Source organism: Montipora capricornis, chromosome 1 (assembly GCF_036669925.1).
Source record: "Montipora capricornis isolate CH-2021 chromosome 1, ASM3666992v2, whole genome shotgun sequence".
NCBI classification, from domain to species: domain Eukaryota; kingdom Metazoa; phylum Cnidaria; class Anthozoa; order Scleractinia; family Acroporidae; genus Montipora; species Montipora capricornis.
Genome location: NC_090883.1, coordinates 33,597,175 through 33,612,174, shown reverse-complemented (window position 1 = coordinate 33,612,174; position 15,000 = coordinate 33,597,175). Strand labels below are relative to the sequence as shown.

At 39.5% G+C, this 15,000-nt stretch overlaps 1 protein-coding gene across 12 annotated transcripts in view; it reads left to right on the top strand.

Annotated features, from left to right (window-relative positions):
- LOC138039827 (carbonyl reductase [NADPH] 1-like) overlaps positions 1–15,000 on the top strand; it is a 172,303-nt gene that overhangs the window by 102,602 nt on the left and 54,701 nt on the right. For 2 of the 12 annotated variants that reach the window (XM_068885700.1, XM_068885685.1), the window contains 2 exons: positions 4,096–4,146; positions 4,235–4,321. The exons of 9 other annotated variants lie outside the window; for them this stretch is intronic. In XM_068885700.1, the coding sequence (XP_068741801.1) occupies positions 4,132–4,146; positions 4,235–4,321 (102 nt within the window). In that variant the 5' untranslated portion in view covers positions 4,096–4,131. Of the gene's footprint in view, positions 1–3,588; positions 3,610–3,657; positions 3,770–4,095; positions 4,147–4,234; positions 4,322–15,000 lie in introns of those variants that run through there. One more of the 12 variants, XM_068885694.1, reaches the window with a different exon arrangement.

Below are 15,000 nucleotides of genomic sequence, written 5' to 3'. Positions count from 1 at the left end.
TAGTGTCACACTATTTTAGTGAAACTTCAAAACACTAAAAGATGTCCTTGCATCAGTGAAACCGAACAATAATGCTGTAGTTTTGTTGCCTGTGACCATTGAAGTGCACTGAAGCTATTCTTTGTTGTTTACGGCCGAGGATGAAGATTTCTTTTATTATATTATATTTTTATTTTATTATTATTATTTTTATTCATTTATTTTATTTTATTTTATTTTATTATTATTATTATTATGTACATGAAACGCTTTAGCTCCGGCGGATGTTATGCCGACATTACACCAAAGAAGCGAGCCATAGCCAATGGCCAAAGGTCCTTATTATTATTATTATTATTATTATTATTATTATTATTATTATTATTATTATTATTATTATTACACCTTACAGGATGTAGAAGTTTGAAATGAATTGAAACTTGAAAAAACTGAAACTTTCAAGTTTTGTCTTCAGCAAGACACCAAAAATTAAATATGAATAGCTCTTTGTGCCATAAATATATTTCATATGTCAGGATATATAGTTGTATTTTAATTAGATTTTTGCCCATTTTTGACCTAAAACAGCAAATTAAGCATGATAGTGCCCCTTTAATGCCTACCAGCTCTTCAAAGGGGCTGTGTCATGGCTCTGCAGTTTATTTTGTGTAGTTTAACCATTTTGTGTAGTTTTAACAATTACTCACGCCTACTTGCTATGCAACTTAATGTTAAGCCAGAAAGTAGTTTTCTTTTAAACAACTCAAATCAAAGCTTTGTGGTAAAAAAATGTCTGTCGAGCATACAGAATTTAAGTTACAAACAACAGAGATAAACTGTGAACAACTGTTAAGCTGAACAGTAAATTTTCAAAAATCCCAATCAAAATCCATTTTAATCTTCTCCAATTTTGCCCATCCGTGCCTCCTTTTGTATTTGCTGTTTTATTCAAACCTTGCTTCAATGTTTTAAGTAGTTTATTTTTATGTTTTGTTTGATTTGGTTTCCAACTCCCAGTCAAGAGACTGGTTATGAAACCTTAAAACCTTCAAACGCGAGAACAATATTGTCGCAATCGATGTTGAACTGACTGTGACAGTGCACAATCTTTTGTTTTCACTTGGCACGGGTTCGCAAATTAGTTGCATGTAATTTAATCGAAAGATTTGATTGGTTGTCTTCTCAAAAAAGGTGTGTTTTGTGCACCGTCAAGGCCAAAAATACAGACAAAAACATGAAACACTAGAAGACTTGATAGTTTCACAACCACTACATTAACTGTGCTTTGGTAACACGGCTCTGTTAAACTTTTCATCAACAATTTCTAAACTGAGTTGAAATTAACAGATCACACATTTACATTACAAAGGTGATCTCCTCTTAAGGCCGGGACACACTAGGCGACAAGTCGCAGCGACATATCTCTGCGACAAGGTACTCCATGTGTACTACTTGCAAAACACGTTGCTGCGACACGACGCCTGTTCGGAGCACACGCAGTGATCTCGTATGAGGGGGAATGTGAACTAGTTTTCTTATTCAATATGTCTGACCATATGACGCTCTCTCATTGGTTCATTTATATTTTGTCGCAGCGACTTGTTGCCGGAAGTGTACACACGATGCGACAACGCTTCGACAACGCTGCGACAACGCTGCTACAACGCTGCTTTCACTAATTTTGTCGCTGCGAGAAGTCGCATGAATTCAAACTGGTTTGAATTCGTGCGACTGATCGCGGCGACAAAATTCTGCCGCAGCGACAATGATTTTCATGAAATTAACCGTGTCACACAAGGCGATTTGTTGCGGCGACTTGTCCCCGCGACGTGTCTCAGCGACTTGTTGCCTAGTGTGTCCCGGCCTTTAGGGCGGTGCCTACTATTTCAAAGGTATTTTTGCACGGTTTGCTGAATGTGCGGGAAAAGCAGATCTTAACAAGTGTTATTGAAATCCAAAAAGAAAGATAATTAATCAACAATATTTATAAAAAGCTTTAAAATACAAAGCAATGTATGGCGTTCTTTTCCAAATTGAAGCTTAATTATCTCTGAAAAATGCGTGGTTACCCCCATGCAGTTTCCTTTTTGGATACCGAGATCACTTACATGTACAGTACTAAGTTCTGCTTCCTCCGCATAGTTTTGAACCGTGCAAAAATATCCCTGTATTAATAAGCACCAGCCATACACCTTACCGGTATTCCAAAATGGCCGCCATTCAAATATTCTTTTGTTTTTATTCAAATTAGCCCTTGATGCCTTGTTCTTAAGCTTATCTTGAACGAGGCAACAAGGGCTAATCTGTATGTGCATAAATCAGCTGGCATTTTGGAATAAGGTGTATAGGAAATCCCAGTTTCTCGAGATGCGCAGAACATATGCGCAATAACAATAGTAGGCACCGTCCTTAACCTGATGACACGCAGTCCAACGTTTGAATGTTGGTCAACAAATGTTGAACTGTGTATCATTGACAAGTAAGCCATTCAACAGACTGAAATTTGTTGAAAAAAGTTGATGGAAATAGAGATGAGCTATGTTCTGTTCAACAGGTTTCCATTACTTAATTGACCATCATTCATCAAGTTATTGTTTTTTCAGTTTCTAGAAGCAGACAACACACGTTTCAACATTTGTTGCACAATGTGTCGTCATCTTTAAAGCAACTACAATACACGGTTTGCAACCAATCTCTAGAGACTCGGATAACAATAATATTATTTATTTATTTAATGTACAATAATTATTTCTGGTGGACAAACAAGAGGAGCCAATGAGAGATCTTTTGGTTTTGCCAACCAATGTGGCAGCAATGATGTTACAAGAAAACCACCCATACAATATGACAATGATTATTCATTTTACTATGATGCGTGGAGTGGTCATCCATTTTCCTGAGGAGCATGGGTCATGATAGAGATGCTCTTTCCATCTTGATTGAATGTCACTGATCTTTAACTCTTTGTAATGGACTAAAGCCAATAGACCAATTTTGATATATTAAAATTCAGTCCTAAACAATAAGCATCATCTCGAGGCTCTGGGGAATAAATATAAGGATTTGTATGAGTTTATTCCCCAGAGCCTCCTCGTGATGATGCCTTTTGTTTAGGACTGAATTTTAATATATCGGAAATTGGTCTATTGAAACAATATTACTGTTTTAAGTTTTTTGTTTAAAATCATATGTGGCTACACAGTCACATTCAATAACCTCCAAAGAAGGAGCCCATTGTTTCTGTTTTCCATTGGTTTTTTTAATTTACCTGTGCTAAATTTGTATTGTTAAAATTCCACAGGCAGTATGGATTTAGCAAAGAGCAGAGAGACAAAGTAAGTCAATAATTAAGAGACAATCATGATTTTTTTAACGAACGATCTTCACAGTTGAAAAAATGGCCGGGTTTAAATTGGATTTCAGCTGATGACCATGTGATTGTGCTGCAAATGGCTCTACAGATGAGCCGGTCAGTCAAGCAACCTGGGAGCAGCTCAGTTGCAAATGTAGAATAGAACCCATAGGCAGTGAAAGTAGGATGGAGGATAAATGAAAACTTAAGCAGTAGTCATTGTACTAGTCTCTGTATTCTCTCTGTTGCAGCCAGGAGAGATATTTGATGATCAGTGACGAGAATGTATATACATGTAAATGCCATTGTAATTACTTCCTTTTTCATTAGGAAAAGGAGCAAGCCGAGAAGAAAAATGCTGCCACGGCTAGCTGCCATCCCTGGAAGAATGAAGTCAGAATTGGCAAGTGAAGAAGATGAATATATGTGGTGGAGCAGGTATTTTACTCGTGTAAAATGCTGGCAGGGTTGCAAATGGTTGCTACTAGTTTAAATCCGTCTCTGGTGGATACTCTAGCTCGATCTACCACCGAACAGAGACACTTCACAACTACATGTGCTCCTCCGATCTGAATCACTGTGACATGTTGACACATGTTTTGCACACCTCTGTTTTTTGTATTTTATAAAGAACAATTGTTACATTTAGTGTTATCTTGATTTGAAAAAAATCCAATTGTTTGAAATTTCATAATGTAGCCGTACTAGTACTGAAGTTTTAGTTTTTCCCAAACAATATGTTGTCATATTTTTGTTTGTTCCAGAAACGTCTAAAATCATTGCTGAAGGGAATTTCTGTTATGGAAGGAAAAGAGGTAAGGCAGTGAGGGGATTCATTTGTGTAGATAACTTTCATTTTCTGTGAACAATAATCAAATGATTACCGATATTATTTATTTTCAGGGTGCACTATCATCCAGTACAGTTGGATCAATATTTGGACTTCAATCAGAGGAAATCTCACAGATTGCGTCTGAGTATGCTGAACGGGTATGTATGGAACGTGGTGGTAATTTTACTCTAAGTACTGACAGATTGTTTTTGGGAATTTTCAGACGTAGGTTGCCAAAAATTGTATTATACTGAAGTTGTTCTTCTGTGGGTGAAGAGATTAAGAAAGTGGTTCAGGCGGCTGAATTCAGTCCATATTAATTTGATCTCACTAAACTGAAATAGAGACTTTTACACCAACCTTTTTGAGCAGTGGGAATGTTGTAAAAAGTGTCTAATGGGTGACTGGAAAGGCAGATGTCAGTACCATGGCAGTGATTTCTCCAAAGGTATCTAAAGATACGGAGTGTTGGTGGGCCAGACTTTGAACCTCTGTCCACTTGCTGCACCAAGCGATGGGCCCAATTGGTCGTGCATTGAACTACAGTGCGGGAGGTGGAGGATTAATCTCCCACCCAACCATTCACTACTTTCTCAAATCCCATGCATAATACACCTCTTTTACCCACCCCCCTCCCCCTCTAAAAAAATTGCATAGGCATTGTTTTTTGTGGGATTTGAGAAAGTACAGAAGAATCCTAAGGGTGCGCTCAAGTGGCCAGGATAAAACTATGTGGAGTGATGGTTTAATACGCTATGTCTGGCGTTTTGTAGCAACAAGAGTAATAAAGATATGTTTGAAATAACATTTGTGAATCTCCGGGAAAACACAGGAATTATAACTTCTATTCCGTGTATTCCTATTCTGGAATACGGTCAATCGAACGCGCCCCAAGAATCTTGAGTCTCCTCAGATAATAATAATAATAATAATAATAATAATAATAATAATGGGAGGTGCTGTCATATATTTCAACATAGTTAATAGAGGGGAATGGTTATGAAACCCGACAAATTTCGTTGTTGTAGGTTTTGTTCTCTTTTTTGGGCTTGACAGTGCACAAAACAAAATAGTTGTTTACTCTGTACTGAAGAACTAACCAATAGAAACGTGTTGGTTACGTAATTCATGCATAGTGTATGAGCACAAAACAAAACATTGATCACCGTCTTTCGCCGGCAGGGTTCTCCTTATCAGGCGGTAACCGGTAAAATTTACCGCTTGTAAGAGCACTTATTACCGCCTACAAACGCTCAGAAGTCTCTTATCCTTTGCCGAACGTCCAACATTAACCAATTGCTTTACCGGTTTGAAAAGGTGAAAACTAGGGAGAACGCTGTTTCGGTGGCAAAAGTCCCAGTGGAAATAAAGCGCTTTTAGCGAGGGTCTTTCGTTTTGTTTTTCTTTAGTCTCCAATAATAATCATAATCATAATCATAATCATAATCATAATCATAATCATAATAATAATAATAATAATAATAATAATAATAATAATAATAATAACAATAATGGGAGGTCCTGTCATATACTTAAACATAGTTAATAGAGGGGAATGGTTATGAAACCCGACAAATTTCTTTGTTGTAGGTAGTTTTTGTTCTCTTTTTTGCCTTGACAGTGCACAAAACACAATAGGGAGCTTAAGCAGGCGAGTTTTTGAGACGCGGGCGGCAACCGGAAGAGAACATTTTGCGTGCCAGGACGGTGGTGTCTGCCAGATTTTTAAACTAATCATCTCTAATGGAGAAAAAATACTCACCAATGTAAATTTGATTGTGTTAAAACAAGTTAAAAGGGAAAACAGCTCACTTCCGTTTGCCGTCCGCGTCTCAAAAACGCGCGTGCTTAAGCTCCCTAACAGCTGTTTACTCCGTACTGAGGAACTAACCAATAGAAACGTGTTGGTTACGTAATTCATGCACCTTCTTTCGGTGGCAAAAGTCCAAATGGAAATAAAGCGCTTTTAGCGAGGGTCTTCGTTTTGTAGTTTGAGAGGGACATTTCTACAAAACGAAGACCCTACTGATTTTATTGTTTTAGCCCCGAACAATGCGTTTCAGCAACAGGTCTTAAATTATGTTTGTGGGTCTTCGTTTTTGTCTCTTCGGTCTTCATTTTGTAGACACCCCCTAATGGGCTTGATAATTTAGATGGTAGAGCGAGTGCAGTTACAGTGCAGTTGCGCGGTCATGAGTTTGAGTCCAGTTCAAGCCGTTGCTTCATTAGGGACCAGGGAGTTTAATAGCGAACTTAAGCAACGGCGACAAATGTGCATATTTAGTAGGCAAAAACAATAGCTTTGCACGCCCTGCACGTGTGTTTTTCACTTTTGTCCATTTTTTTGCCGTCGCCAGTAAAACAACATTGTGAAATAGTCAAATTTTAGGTTTTAAGGAGAACGTCAGCACTTGACGCTAAAGTTTCATTTTCTCCCCTAAATTAAGCGCCGTTCCGACCAATGTCATTTTTGAGGAACTACCACACCCTTGTCATATAAGAAGGGTTGACATGTTTACAAAGTGATTACAATGACGCGAATTTATATTTTGAGATGACGTTCTCGGTACCGTTGCCGTCGTCGTTGCTTAAGTTCCCTAATAACCGAGGACGGCTACGGCGACTGAAGACACCACAAAGCAATAATATCATTGGGTTAAAGAGAAAAAATAATCGTGCTGCAAGTGAGGCACGCATTTTAGCGCATATTTTTGCGGTATTCTGCGTAACAGCGACGTGGAATCATCAAATTTGAGGCTTTTACGACAACGTGATACAAATTGAAATCAGAGTGAAAAGAGAGAATAGAAAGTTTCTATTCTCTCTTTTCACTCTGAAACCTATCGTACCCAATTTATTTTTAGGATACTTCGCCCACAATTGTACGACGTGTGCAAACTTCTATCTTTAAGTGACGTTTTGGTACACGTCGCCGTCTTAAATCAAATTATTAAGGGAGTTTAAGGAAAGACGACGGTAACGGCAACGAAAACATCACACCAAAATGTAACTTAACTTCGTTATGCAATAACTGTAACTTCGTTATGCAATACGGGCGAACTGTCCTGTAACTGGAAGGGTACAAATGGTTTAGTAAAAATAGAAAATGAATGGTTCATTGTTATATGCTCACGTTGTCGTCAAAACGTAAAAGATGGTGATTTCACGTTGTTCTTTTGTGGAGTGCGGAAATTCGTGCTGCACGTGCAGCACGATTATTTTTGCTTTCTTAACCAATGATGTTCTTGCTTTGTGGCGTTGTGTTTCCGTAGCCGCCGTCTTTGCTTAAACTCCTTAATTTAAGATCTACGACTGTGATTATTCCATCTCGTTCACGTGTTACAATGTGGGCGAAGTATCCTAAAAATAAGTTGGTACGAGCGGTTTCAAAGTTAAAATAAAGAATAAATTAGGATTCTCTGTTGCATGCTCACGTTGTCATCAAAACCTCAAATTTGGTGATTTCGCGTCGTTGTTAAGACCGATTTACACGGTACGATTTGTCGGCCCGACGGTGTCCGGGAGCAAATCTTGCGTGTAGCGTGTATTTTGACAGCCGATGAACGTCCGATATCGGTGCAATTCAATGTAGCATGTTTTGAATTCGAGGACGACACTTCGAGAGAAACCGCCATGTCAATCAAAGGGTATGCGAGTGAATAATGCGCATATAACTACTTAAAAAATTAAAGCTTTCAAAATGGCGGATACTAAAAGGACAACGGGAAGATCTTTTAAGGAAAAATTACACGTTTTTACACAATTTACAAGATTTATCGGCCCGACAAAACCGGCCGACAAATCGTACCGTGTAAACCGGCCTTTGTGCAGCTTATGCGCAGAACTATGTGCTAAAATGCGTGCCACACGTGCAGCACGATCCTTTTTCCTCTTTTCACCAATGATATTAGGGAGTTTAAGAAACCACGACGGCTACGACTACGACAACGACAACGCCACAAAACGATAACATCATTGAAGAGTTAATCGCTGTGTAACTGTTGAGTTGCTTTTCTTGTAGGAGTGCCACAAGAATGAAGTTTTTGTATGCAAGCGCAAGACATTATGACTATCTTAGCTTTGCAGTCTTTAATTTTTATCAATGATCAACTAATTGTCTTCTAAAAGTGGATTTTTAAAAATCTGATTGTTAAGCAGTGAGAGCGGTGATTGTAGGCGCTATTTCCCTGTAAATGAAACCGAGTTGTTCAAAGACGACCAAGACAAAATTAAGGTTACAGGAAGTGAGGGCGTGGTCCTGCCCCAGGGATATGTTTTTAGATGAAACAGAAACGGAAGTGTTTTCAGAGGCGGCCGCATAGGCAGTGGGCATGTTCAAACACTAGGAATCAAAATTGGCGAATCGCCATTGTCATGCTCCCCCGCTCCGATGTCTTCATGTGACGTCATGTTTGAATGGACGGAAACTGACTTCCGTTTCTAAAATTAACTTCTGTGAAAGTTCTCTTTATTTTGTCTTGGTAACAGCAAATAGGGTTTGGTCAGGAGCCCATCACCCGGAGCATGCAACTTACCTATTCTCGTGCAACGGCGTTTTCACAAGTAAGGTTATTTTTAGATTGAATTTCCCGCTAATGACACTCCCACAGGAGCCCGATGACCAATTACAAGAAATTAAGCTGACGTTATAGGGTCACCGAACCGGAACTGCCTTTGTTTTTGACCTAATTCGCGGGAAGGGCTAGTCTAAAAATAAACCTACTTGTGAAAACGCCGTTTCACAGACCCTTTATGGAAGTTGCACGCTCCAGATGGGCTCCTGGTTTGGTATAGGCACTGATACTGCACTGATACTGCTACAAATGACCAGATTTTTGAACACTAGGAATCAAAATTGGCGAATCGCCGTTAGGGAGCTTTAGCAACGACGACGGGAACGGCAACGAGAACGTCATGTGAAAACATAAATTCACGTTATTGCGATCACTTCGCGACTATTCCAAGCCTTTTAATATGACAAAGGTGTTTCAGTCCCTCAGGAATGAAACCGTTACGAGCGGCGCTTAATTTAGGGGAGAAAAATGAAAATTTATCTCCAGGTTCTGACGTTCTCCATAACACTTCAACCTTGGTAATTTCACGCTGTTCCTTTGCTGACGACGGCAAAGAAATGGACAAAAATGAAAAACGCACGTGCAGGACGTGCAAAGCTATTGTTTTTGCCCACTAAATATGCAAATTTGTGACGTTCTCGTTGCCGTCGCCGTTGTCGTTGCTAAAGCTCCCGACTAGGGAGTTTAAAAAACGACGACGGCTACGGCAACGACAACGCCATAAAGCAAAAGGAAAGGAAAGGAACTTTATTGAAGTGTCTAGTCGTTCTAGCACTGGAGCGCTAATTGGGGACACTGTAAACTGAAATTAACAATGAAAGTAAATCAAGTTAAATATTGGTTTTTTTTTTAGGAGAGGGGAAACCGGAGTACCTGGAGAAAACCTCTCGGTGCAGAGTAGAGAACCAACAAACTCAACCCACATATGACGCGGAGCCTGGGAATCGAAGCCGGGCCACATTGGTGGGAGGCGAGTGCTCTCACCACTGCGCCATCCCTGCACTCCCGTACTCGTCAAAACTGCTACGTAAAATGACCAAATTTATGGTTTTGATGACAACGTGGACAAACTGCAGTGAATCTTTCAGCCTCACTCCTTACTTCAAATCCTTCTTTGCCAATCCATTTATATTACACTTCTCCCATATCTTATAATATGAACAAAAGGGAATAATCATGAAATACTTAGAATAGCTCAAACTTATATTTTGAAGTGACGTTTTCGTCGCCGTAGCCGTCGTGGTTTCTTAAACTCCCTAATGGAATCACAAAACGTCACTTCAAAATGTAAGTTTGAGCGATTCTAAGTATTTCATGATTATTCCATCTTGTTTATATTATTCAATATGAGCGAAGTGTCCTATAACTGGATTGGTAAGGACGGATTTGAAGTAAAGAGTGAGACTGAAAGATTCACTGTAGTTTGTCCACGATGTCGTCAAAACCTTAAGATTGGTCATTTCACGTAGTAGTTTTGACGAGTACGGGAGGGAATTGTTCAAAAATGCGTGCCGCACGTGCAGCACGATCATTTTGGTTCTTTTAACCAATAATATTACTACTTTTTGGAGTTGTCGTTGCCGTAGCCGTCGTCGTTTCTTAAACTCCCTATTGTCATGCTCCCTCGCTCCGATGTCTTCATGTGACGTCATGTTTGTCGTGGACGGAAACTGACTTCCGTTTCTAAAATTAACTTCTGTGAAAGTTCTCTTTATTTTGTCTTGGTAACAGCCAATAGGGTTTGGTCGATTTTACCCCGGTATAAGCACTGATACTGCTTCAAATGACCAGACTTTGGTGATTACTGGAGGGTGATTTTGCGGCAGAGCGATCTGTCGATGCCAAAACTTCCTTTTTAATATCAAGAGAGAGTAAGCTCGGTTTGCGGCGATCTCTTAACGACAAAACGCCCTAAAACACCGTCGAAAAGCGGTTTCGTAGGTGGAGAATTTCTCAAAACTATCATTTTGAAAATGCTTTTGGATTGCCGTGCGAATAGATGGCACCTTGGGTTTTTGAAAACGGTGACGTAAAACTGGGTTAAACAGGTGTCAGTGTGGACCAGACACTTGAAATCATGGATCGTTTTCACCGAAACAAAAATAGACATTTTGAAGAACGCATAAACTCATCAAATTGTATTTTTATTCAATAAAAATATCATTTTTTTTATTTGCTTGTAAGTTGTTTTCCTACAATTAACTTGCTTGCAGTATGCAAATGCGAGCCAGTTTCAGTTTGATAGTCACGATTTGGTTTTCGAATGGAAGAGTAACGGTGGGTTTCCAATGGAAAAAGCCATAATGCGAAAAAACGAATCTTACTTGTGTTCCAAAAATCAGGGGATGTCAAGGAGCTTAATTTCGAGATTGATCTGAACACCTCAGTCAAAATTTATTTCCGGTTTTTGCCCACGATTTTAGATCATAAGAAACGATTTAGAAATACATGAAACAAGAAATATAAGTGAAAGAAACCGACGTTTCGGTGCATCTTGCGCCATCAAGGTTATAAAGATAAAATGCGGTTTGTAAAAAGGCTACGTTAAAAACAAATTTGCATAAAAGAGTGCCAAGCTAATTACATGAATACTTTACAAGAAATCTTGGTATCTTATGACGTCTCATCGCTCTTCAGAAATGTACCCTTAGACGAAACAATTGACATCCTGGCATGGAAAGCTTTCGAGAACAACTGGTTCAACGACACGTATGATCTAAACTTGACCAGAACTGATCTCGTTGATCTTCTGCACGTTGCTACAAAGGGGCAGCTGTTTCAGTTCGACGGGGCCCTATACGAACAGACCGATGGAGTAGCTATGGGGTCTCCTCTTGGACCCTTTTGGCTAATGTATTTATGTGCTCTATTGAAGGGTCCCTAAAAAGTCAAGGAAAACTCCCAGAATTTTACCGCCGCTACGTAGACGACACTCTAGTCAGGATGCCGGATCTGGCAGCGGCTACACAATTTTTGGATACTCTGAACCACGCCCATAGCGCCGTGAGCTTCACTATGGGAGGGATGTTCCTTGGGGTGCAGCTTTTAAATCGCGCACCATGTTTTGAAACAAAGGTTTACGTTAAGCCGACAAACACAGGGCTACTCCTGCACTATCATAGCCATGTGGACAGCCGCTACAAGCATGGCTTGCTCGTCACTATGCTTGATCGTGCGCACCGGCTATCATCATCTTGGGCGCATTTTTCAGAAGAGTGTGAACGTCTGAGAGACGTTTTCCGTAAGCTGAGGTATCCGAATCACCTTATTGATTCCGTCATCAACAGGTTTATCACCTCGAGAGTCGCAGTGGACCAACCTAAACAGCATACCGATGACGCCATCCGGATAGTTATCCCCTATAAAGATCAGGATGCTGCAGTGTCTGTCAAACGACAACTTAGAGATCTTAGCAGCAAGATGCAGAAGACCATTCCACCCGTGTTTACTAGCCGCAAGCTTAAACAAGATCTAAGCTTGCGTGACCCAAAGCCTAACATCGTAACCCAGCAATGCGTTGTTTATTTATTCAAGTGTGACCTGTGCGATGCAGGTTATGTCGGGTACACAAAGGGCCACCTTCACACGCGCGTTGAGGGACACCGTCAAAAGGCGTCATCTATTTACAGGCATTATTGCAAAGATCATAACACTGCTGTTCCGAACAATTTCTTAGCACGCTTCAATGTAATCAAGAAATGCACGAACAAAATTGACTGCCTTGTTAATGAAATGCTGTGTATTCGATATCTTAAACCAGCATTGAATGCACAGTCGGATTCTCTTCGTGCTAAAGTATTCATGTAATTAGCTTGGCACTCTTTTATGCAAATTCGTTTTTAACGTAGCCTTTTCACAAACCGCATTTTATCTTTATAACCTTGATAATGGCGCAAGATGCACCGAAACGTCGGTTTCTTTCACTTATATTTCTTGTTTCATAGATTTTAGATCAGAAATTTATTTTCGGTCAGACGTTTTAATTCATCAGCCGAAGGGTGTGGTTTACGCGTGTGCGCTCAGCTAAAAAGTTACCGTGACCAATCATAACTGTCAAATAAGCCAACTAGTGTGAAACAAATAAATGCAGTCGACAAAGTACGATAGCCAATTATATTTGGTACTCTTGCTGATTGGCTGAGAATATAGGTTTGATATTTGAGTCAATCGCTAAGCGCTAAAGAAAGCACGGGGTTACTGCCAGGGAATGCCAGCGTAGCAGCCTACCCTTTTCCACCCCTCCCTCTCCCCTTGGGCCGCTCCGCGGGTTATCCATGTCGAATTTCTTCAAAGCAGGGAGAATGCCTCGAAGTGCTTGTTAATACACACCCGTTGATGTTCTATCAATTAACGAGACCAGGCTTGACGACTCGGTGAAGGATAGTGATGTTTACATCCCTGGCTATGAAATTATTCGCCGTGACAGGAAGGCGAATGGCCGCTTTGGCGGTGGTGTTTGTTTCTTTGTCCGCTAGAACATTAGTTATTCTTTAGATAGATAGATAGATAGTTTTATTAAAATTACCCTTGCAGCCCGAGGGCTGAATTACGATAATTTTTACAAATGTACAACGTTAATTAATTGTAACTATAAATTATAAAATGATAAATTAAGAAAGTTATTTGATAAGAATTTAACAATACTAAAGCTATTATTATGTAAACACTAAATTACAATTAAGATACAGCTAAAATTTTTCAAAAACATATCATTTAATATATGAGTTGCAAAAGGCATGTTATCGGCAATGGCTTACAATAAAACTGTCTCTGAAACGATTGGTTTTAAAACGCGGGACTTGGAACTTGCGATTTTTCCGTGTACGCAAAGTGCCAGAGTAAGGTGGCGGAAGGTGCGACCTGATTTGAGTATTCACCAACTTCAAAATCTTTGAATAGAAATCCGAAAACCGAGATCAAAGACTTTTCTCGTGGTAACCTGGTATAGGCCGCCTGACTCCTCAGTTGAGATCTTTACTTATTTCGAATAGCTTATAGGTAAAATTGACGCGGAGAATGTTGAGTTCTACGTTTTAGGCGATCTGAACTGCAACTTAGCTGCTCCTCAATTGGACCATAACACAAATCTACTCTCTAGCATCGCTCATGTTTACAGCCTGCAGCAGCTCATTACTGATGCCACTCGTTGCACTGAATCATCTTCAACTTTAATTGATCTCGTTTTTACTAACCGTCCTGATAGAATTGTATGTTCTGGAGTGTCTCATATAGGCATAAGCGATCACAGCCTTATTTATGCTTATCATAAGCTTTCTATAGATTTACCCTCGAGGTGCCATAATACAATTACCTATAGAAAATTTAAGAACTTTAAGTCATCCAATTTTCGTAGGGATATTGCACATCAAAATTGGCAGATCATAGGTAACTATGATAACCCAAATGATATGTGGGAGGCCTGGAAAAAACTGTTTCTTTGTTGTGTTGACAAGCATGCCCCCTTGCGTAATAAACGTGTTCGCCCTTGCAAATCACCTTGGATTACTTTGGAACTTAAACAGCGTTTGCATGCAAGAGATATTCTTAAAGTTAAAAGCCACTCGTTCTGGTGACGCGGACGACTGGTGTAAATTCAAAAAACTTCGCAATGTGGTAAACAATGAAATTAAACGTGCGAAGGAATGCTACTATAAGCATGCCCTCAATGAGTACCAAGGTGATCCACGTAACGCACCTGGCGAATTGTCAATGAGCTTATGTCTAGGAAATCACACAAATCTGTCATTAACGAACTTAAACTCCCCTGTGGCAATTCTATTTATGATTCTCATGAGCTGTCTAACGCCTTTAATGACCATTTTTCTTCTGTTGGGCCTAAGTTAGCAAATGATATTCATGTTAATGTAGACAATTCTACTCATTTGGATTATTTAACAGAGACTGGTTACTACACATTCGAACTAAAGGCCACCAGCGTCTCCAAGGTTCTTCTTCTGTTATCCAGATTATGTAAATCAAAATCTACTGGTTTGGATAAAATATCTGCAAAACTCTTGCGCGAATGTGCTGATTTAATAGCCGAATCAATCTGTACTATCTTTAATCAATCTATCATTACGGTTTCTGGAATTTTCCCTGATGAGTGGAAACTTTCGAAAGTCATCCCCTTGTTCAAACAGGGTAATCGTTCAGATCTAAATAATTACCGCCCAATTTCAGTAATTCCAGTTGTAGCTCAAGTCTTTGAGAGAATCATTTATGATCAACTCTATAATTACCTTACTACACACAAATTCATTTCA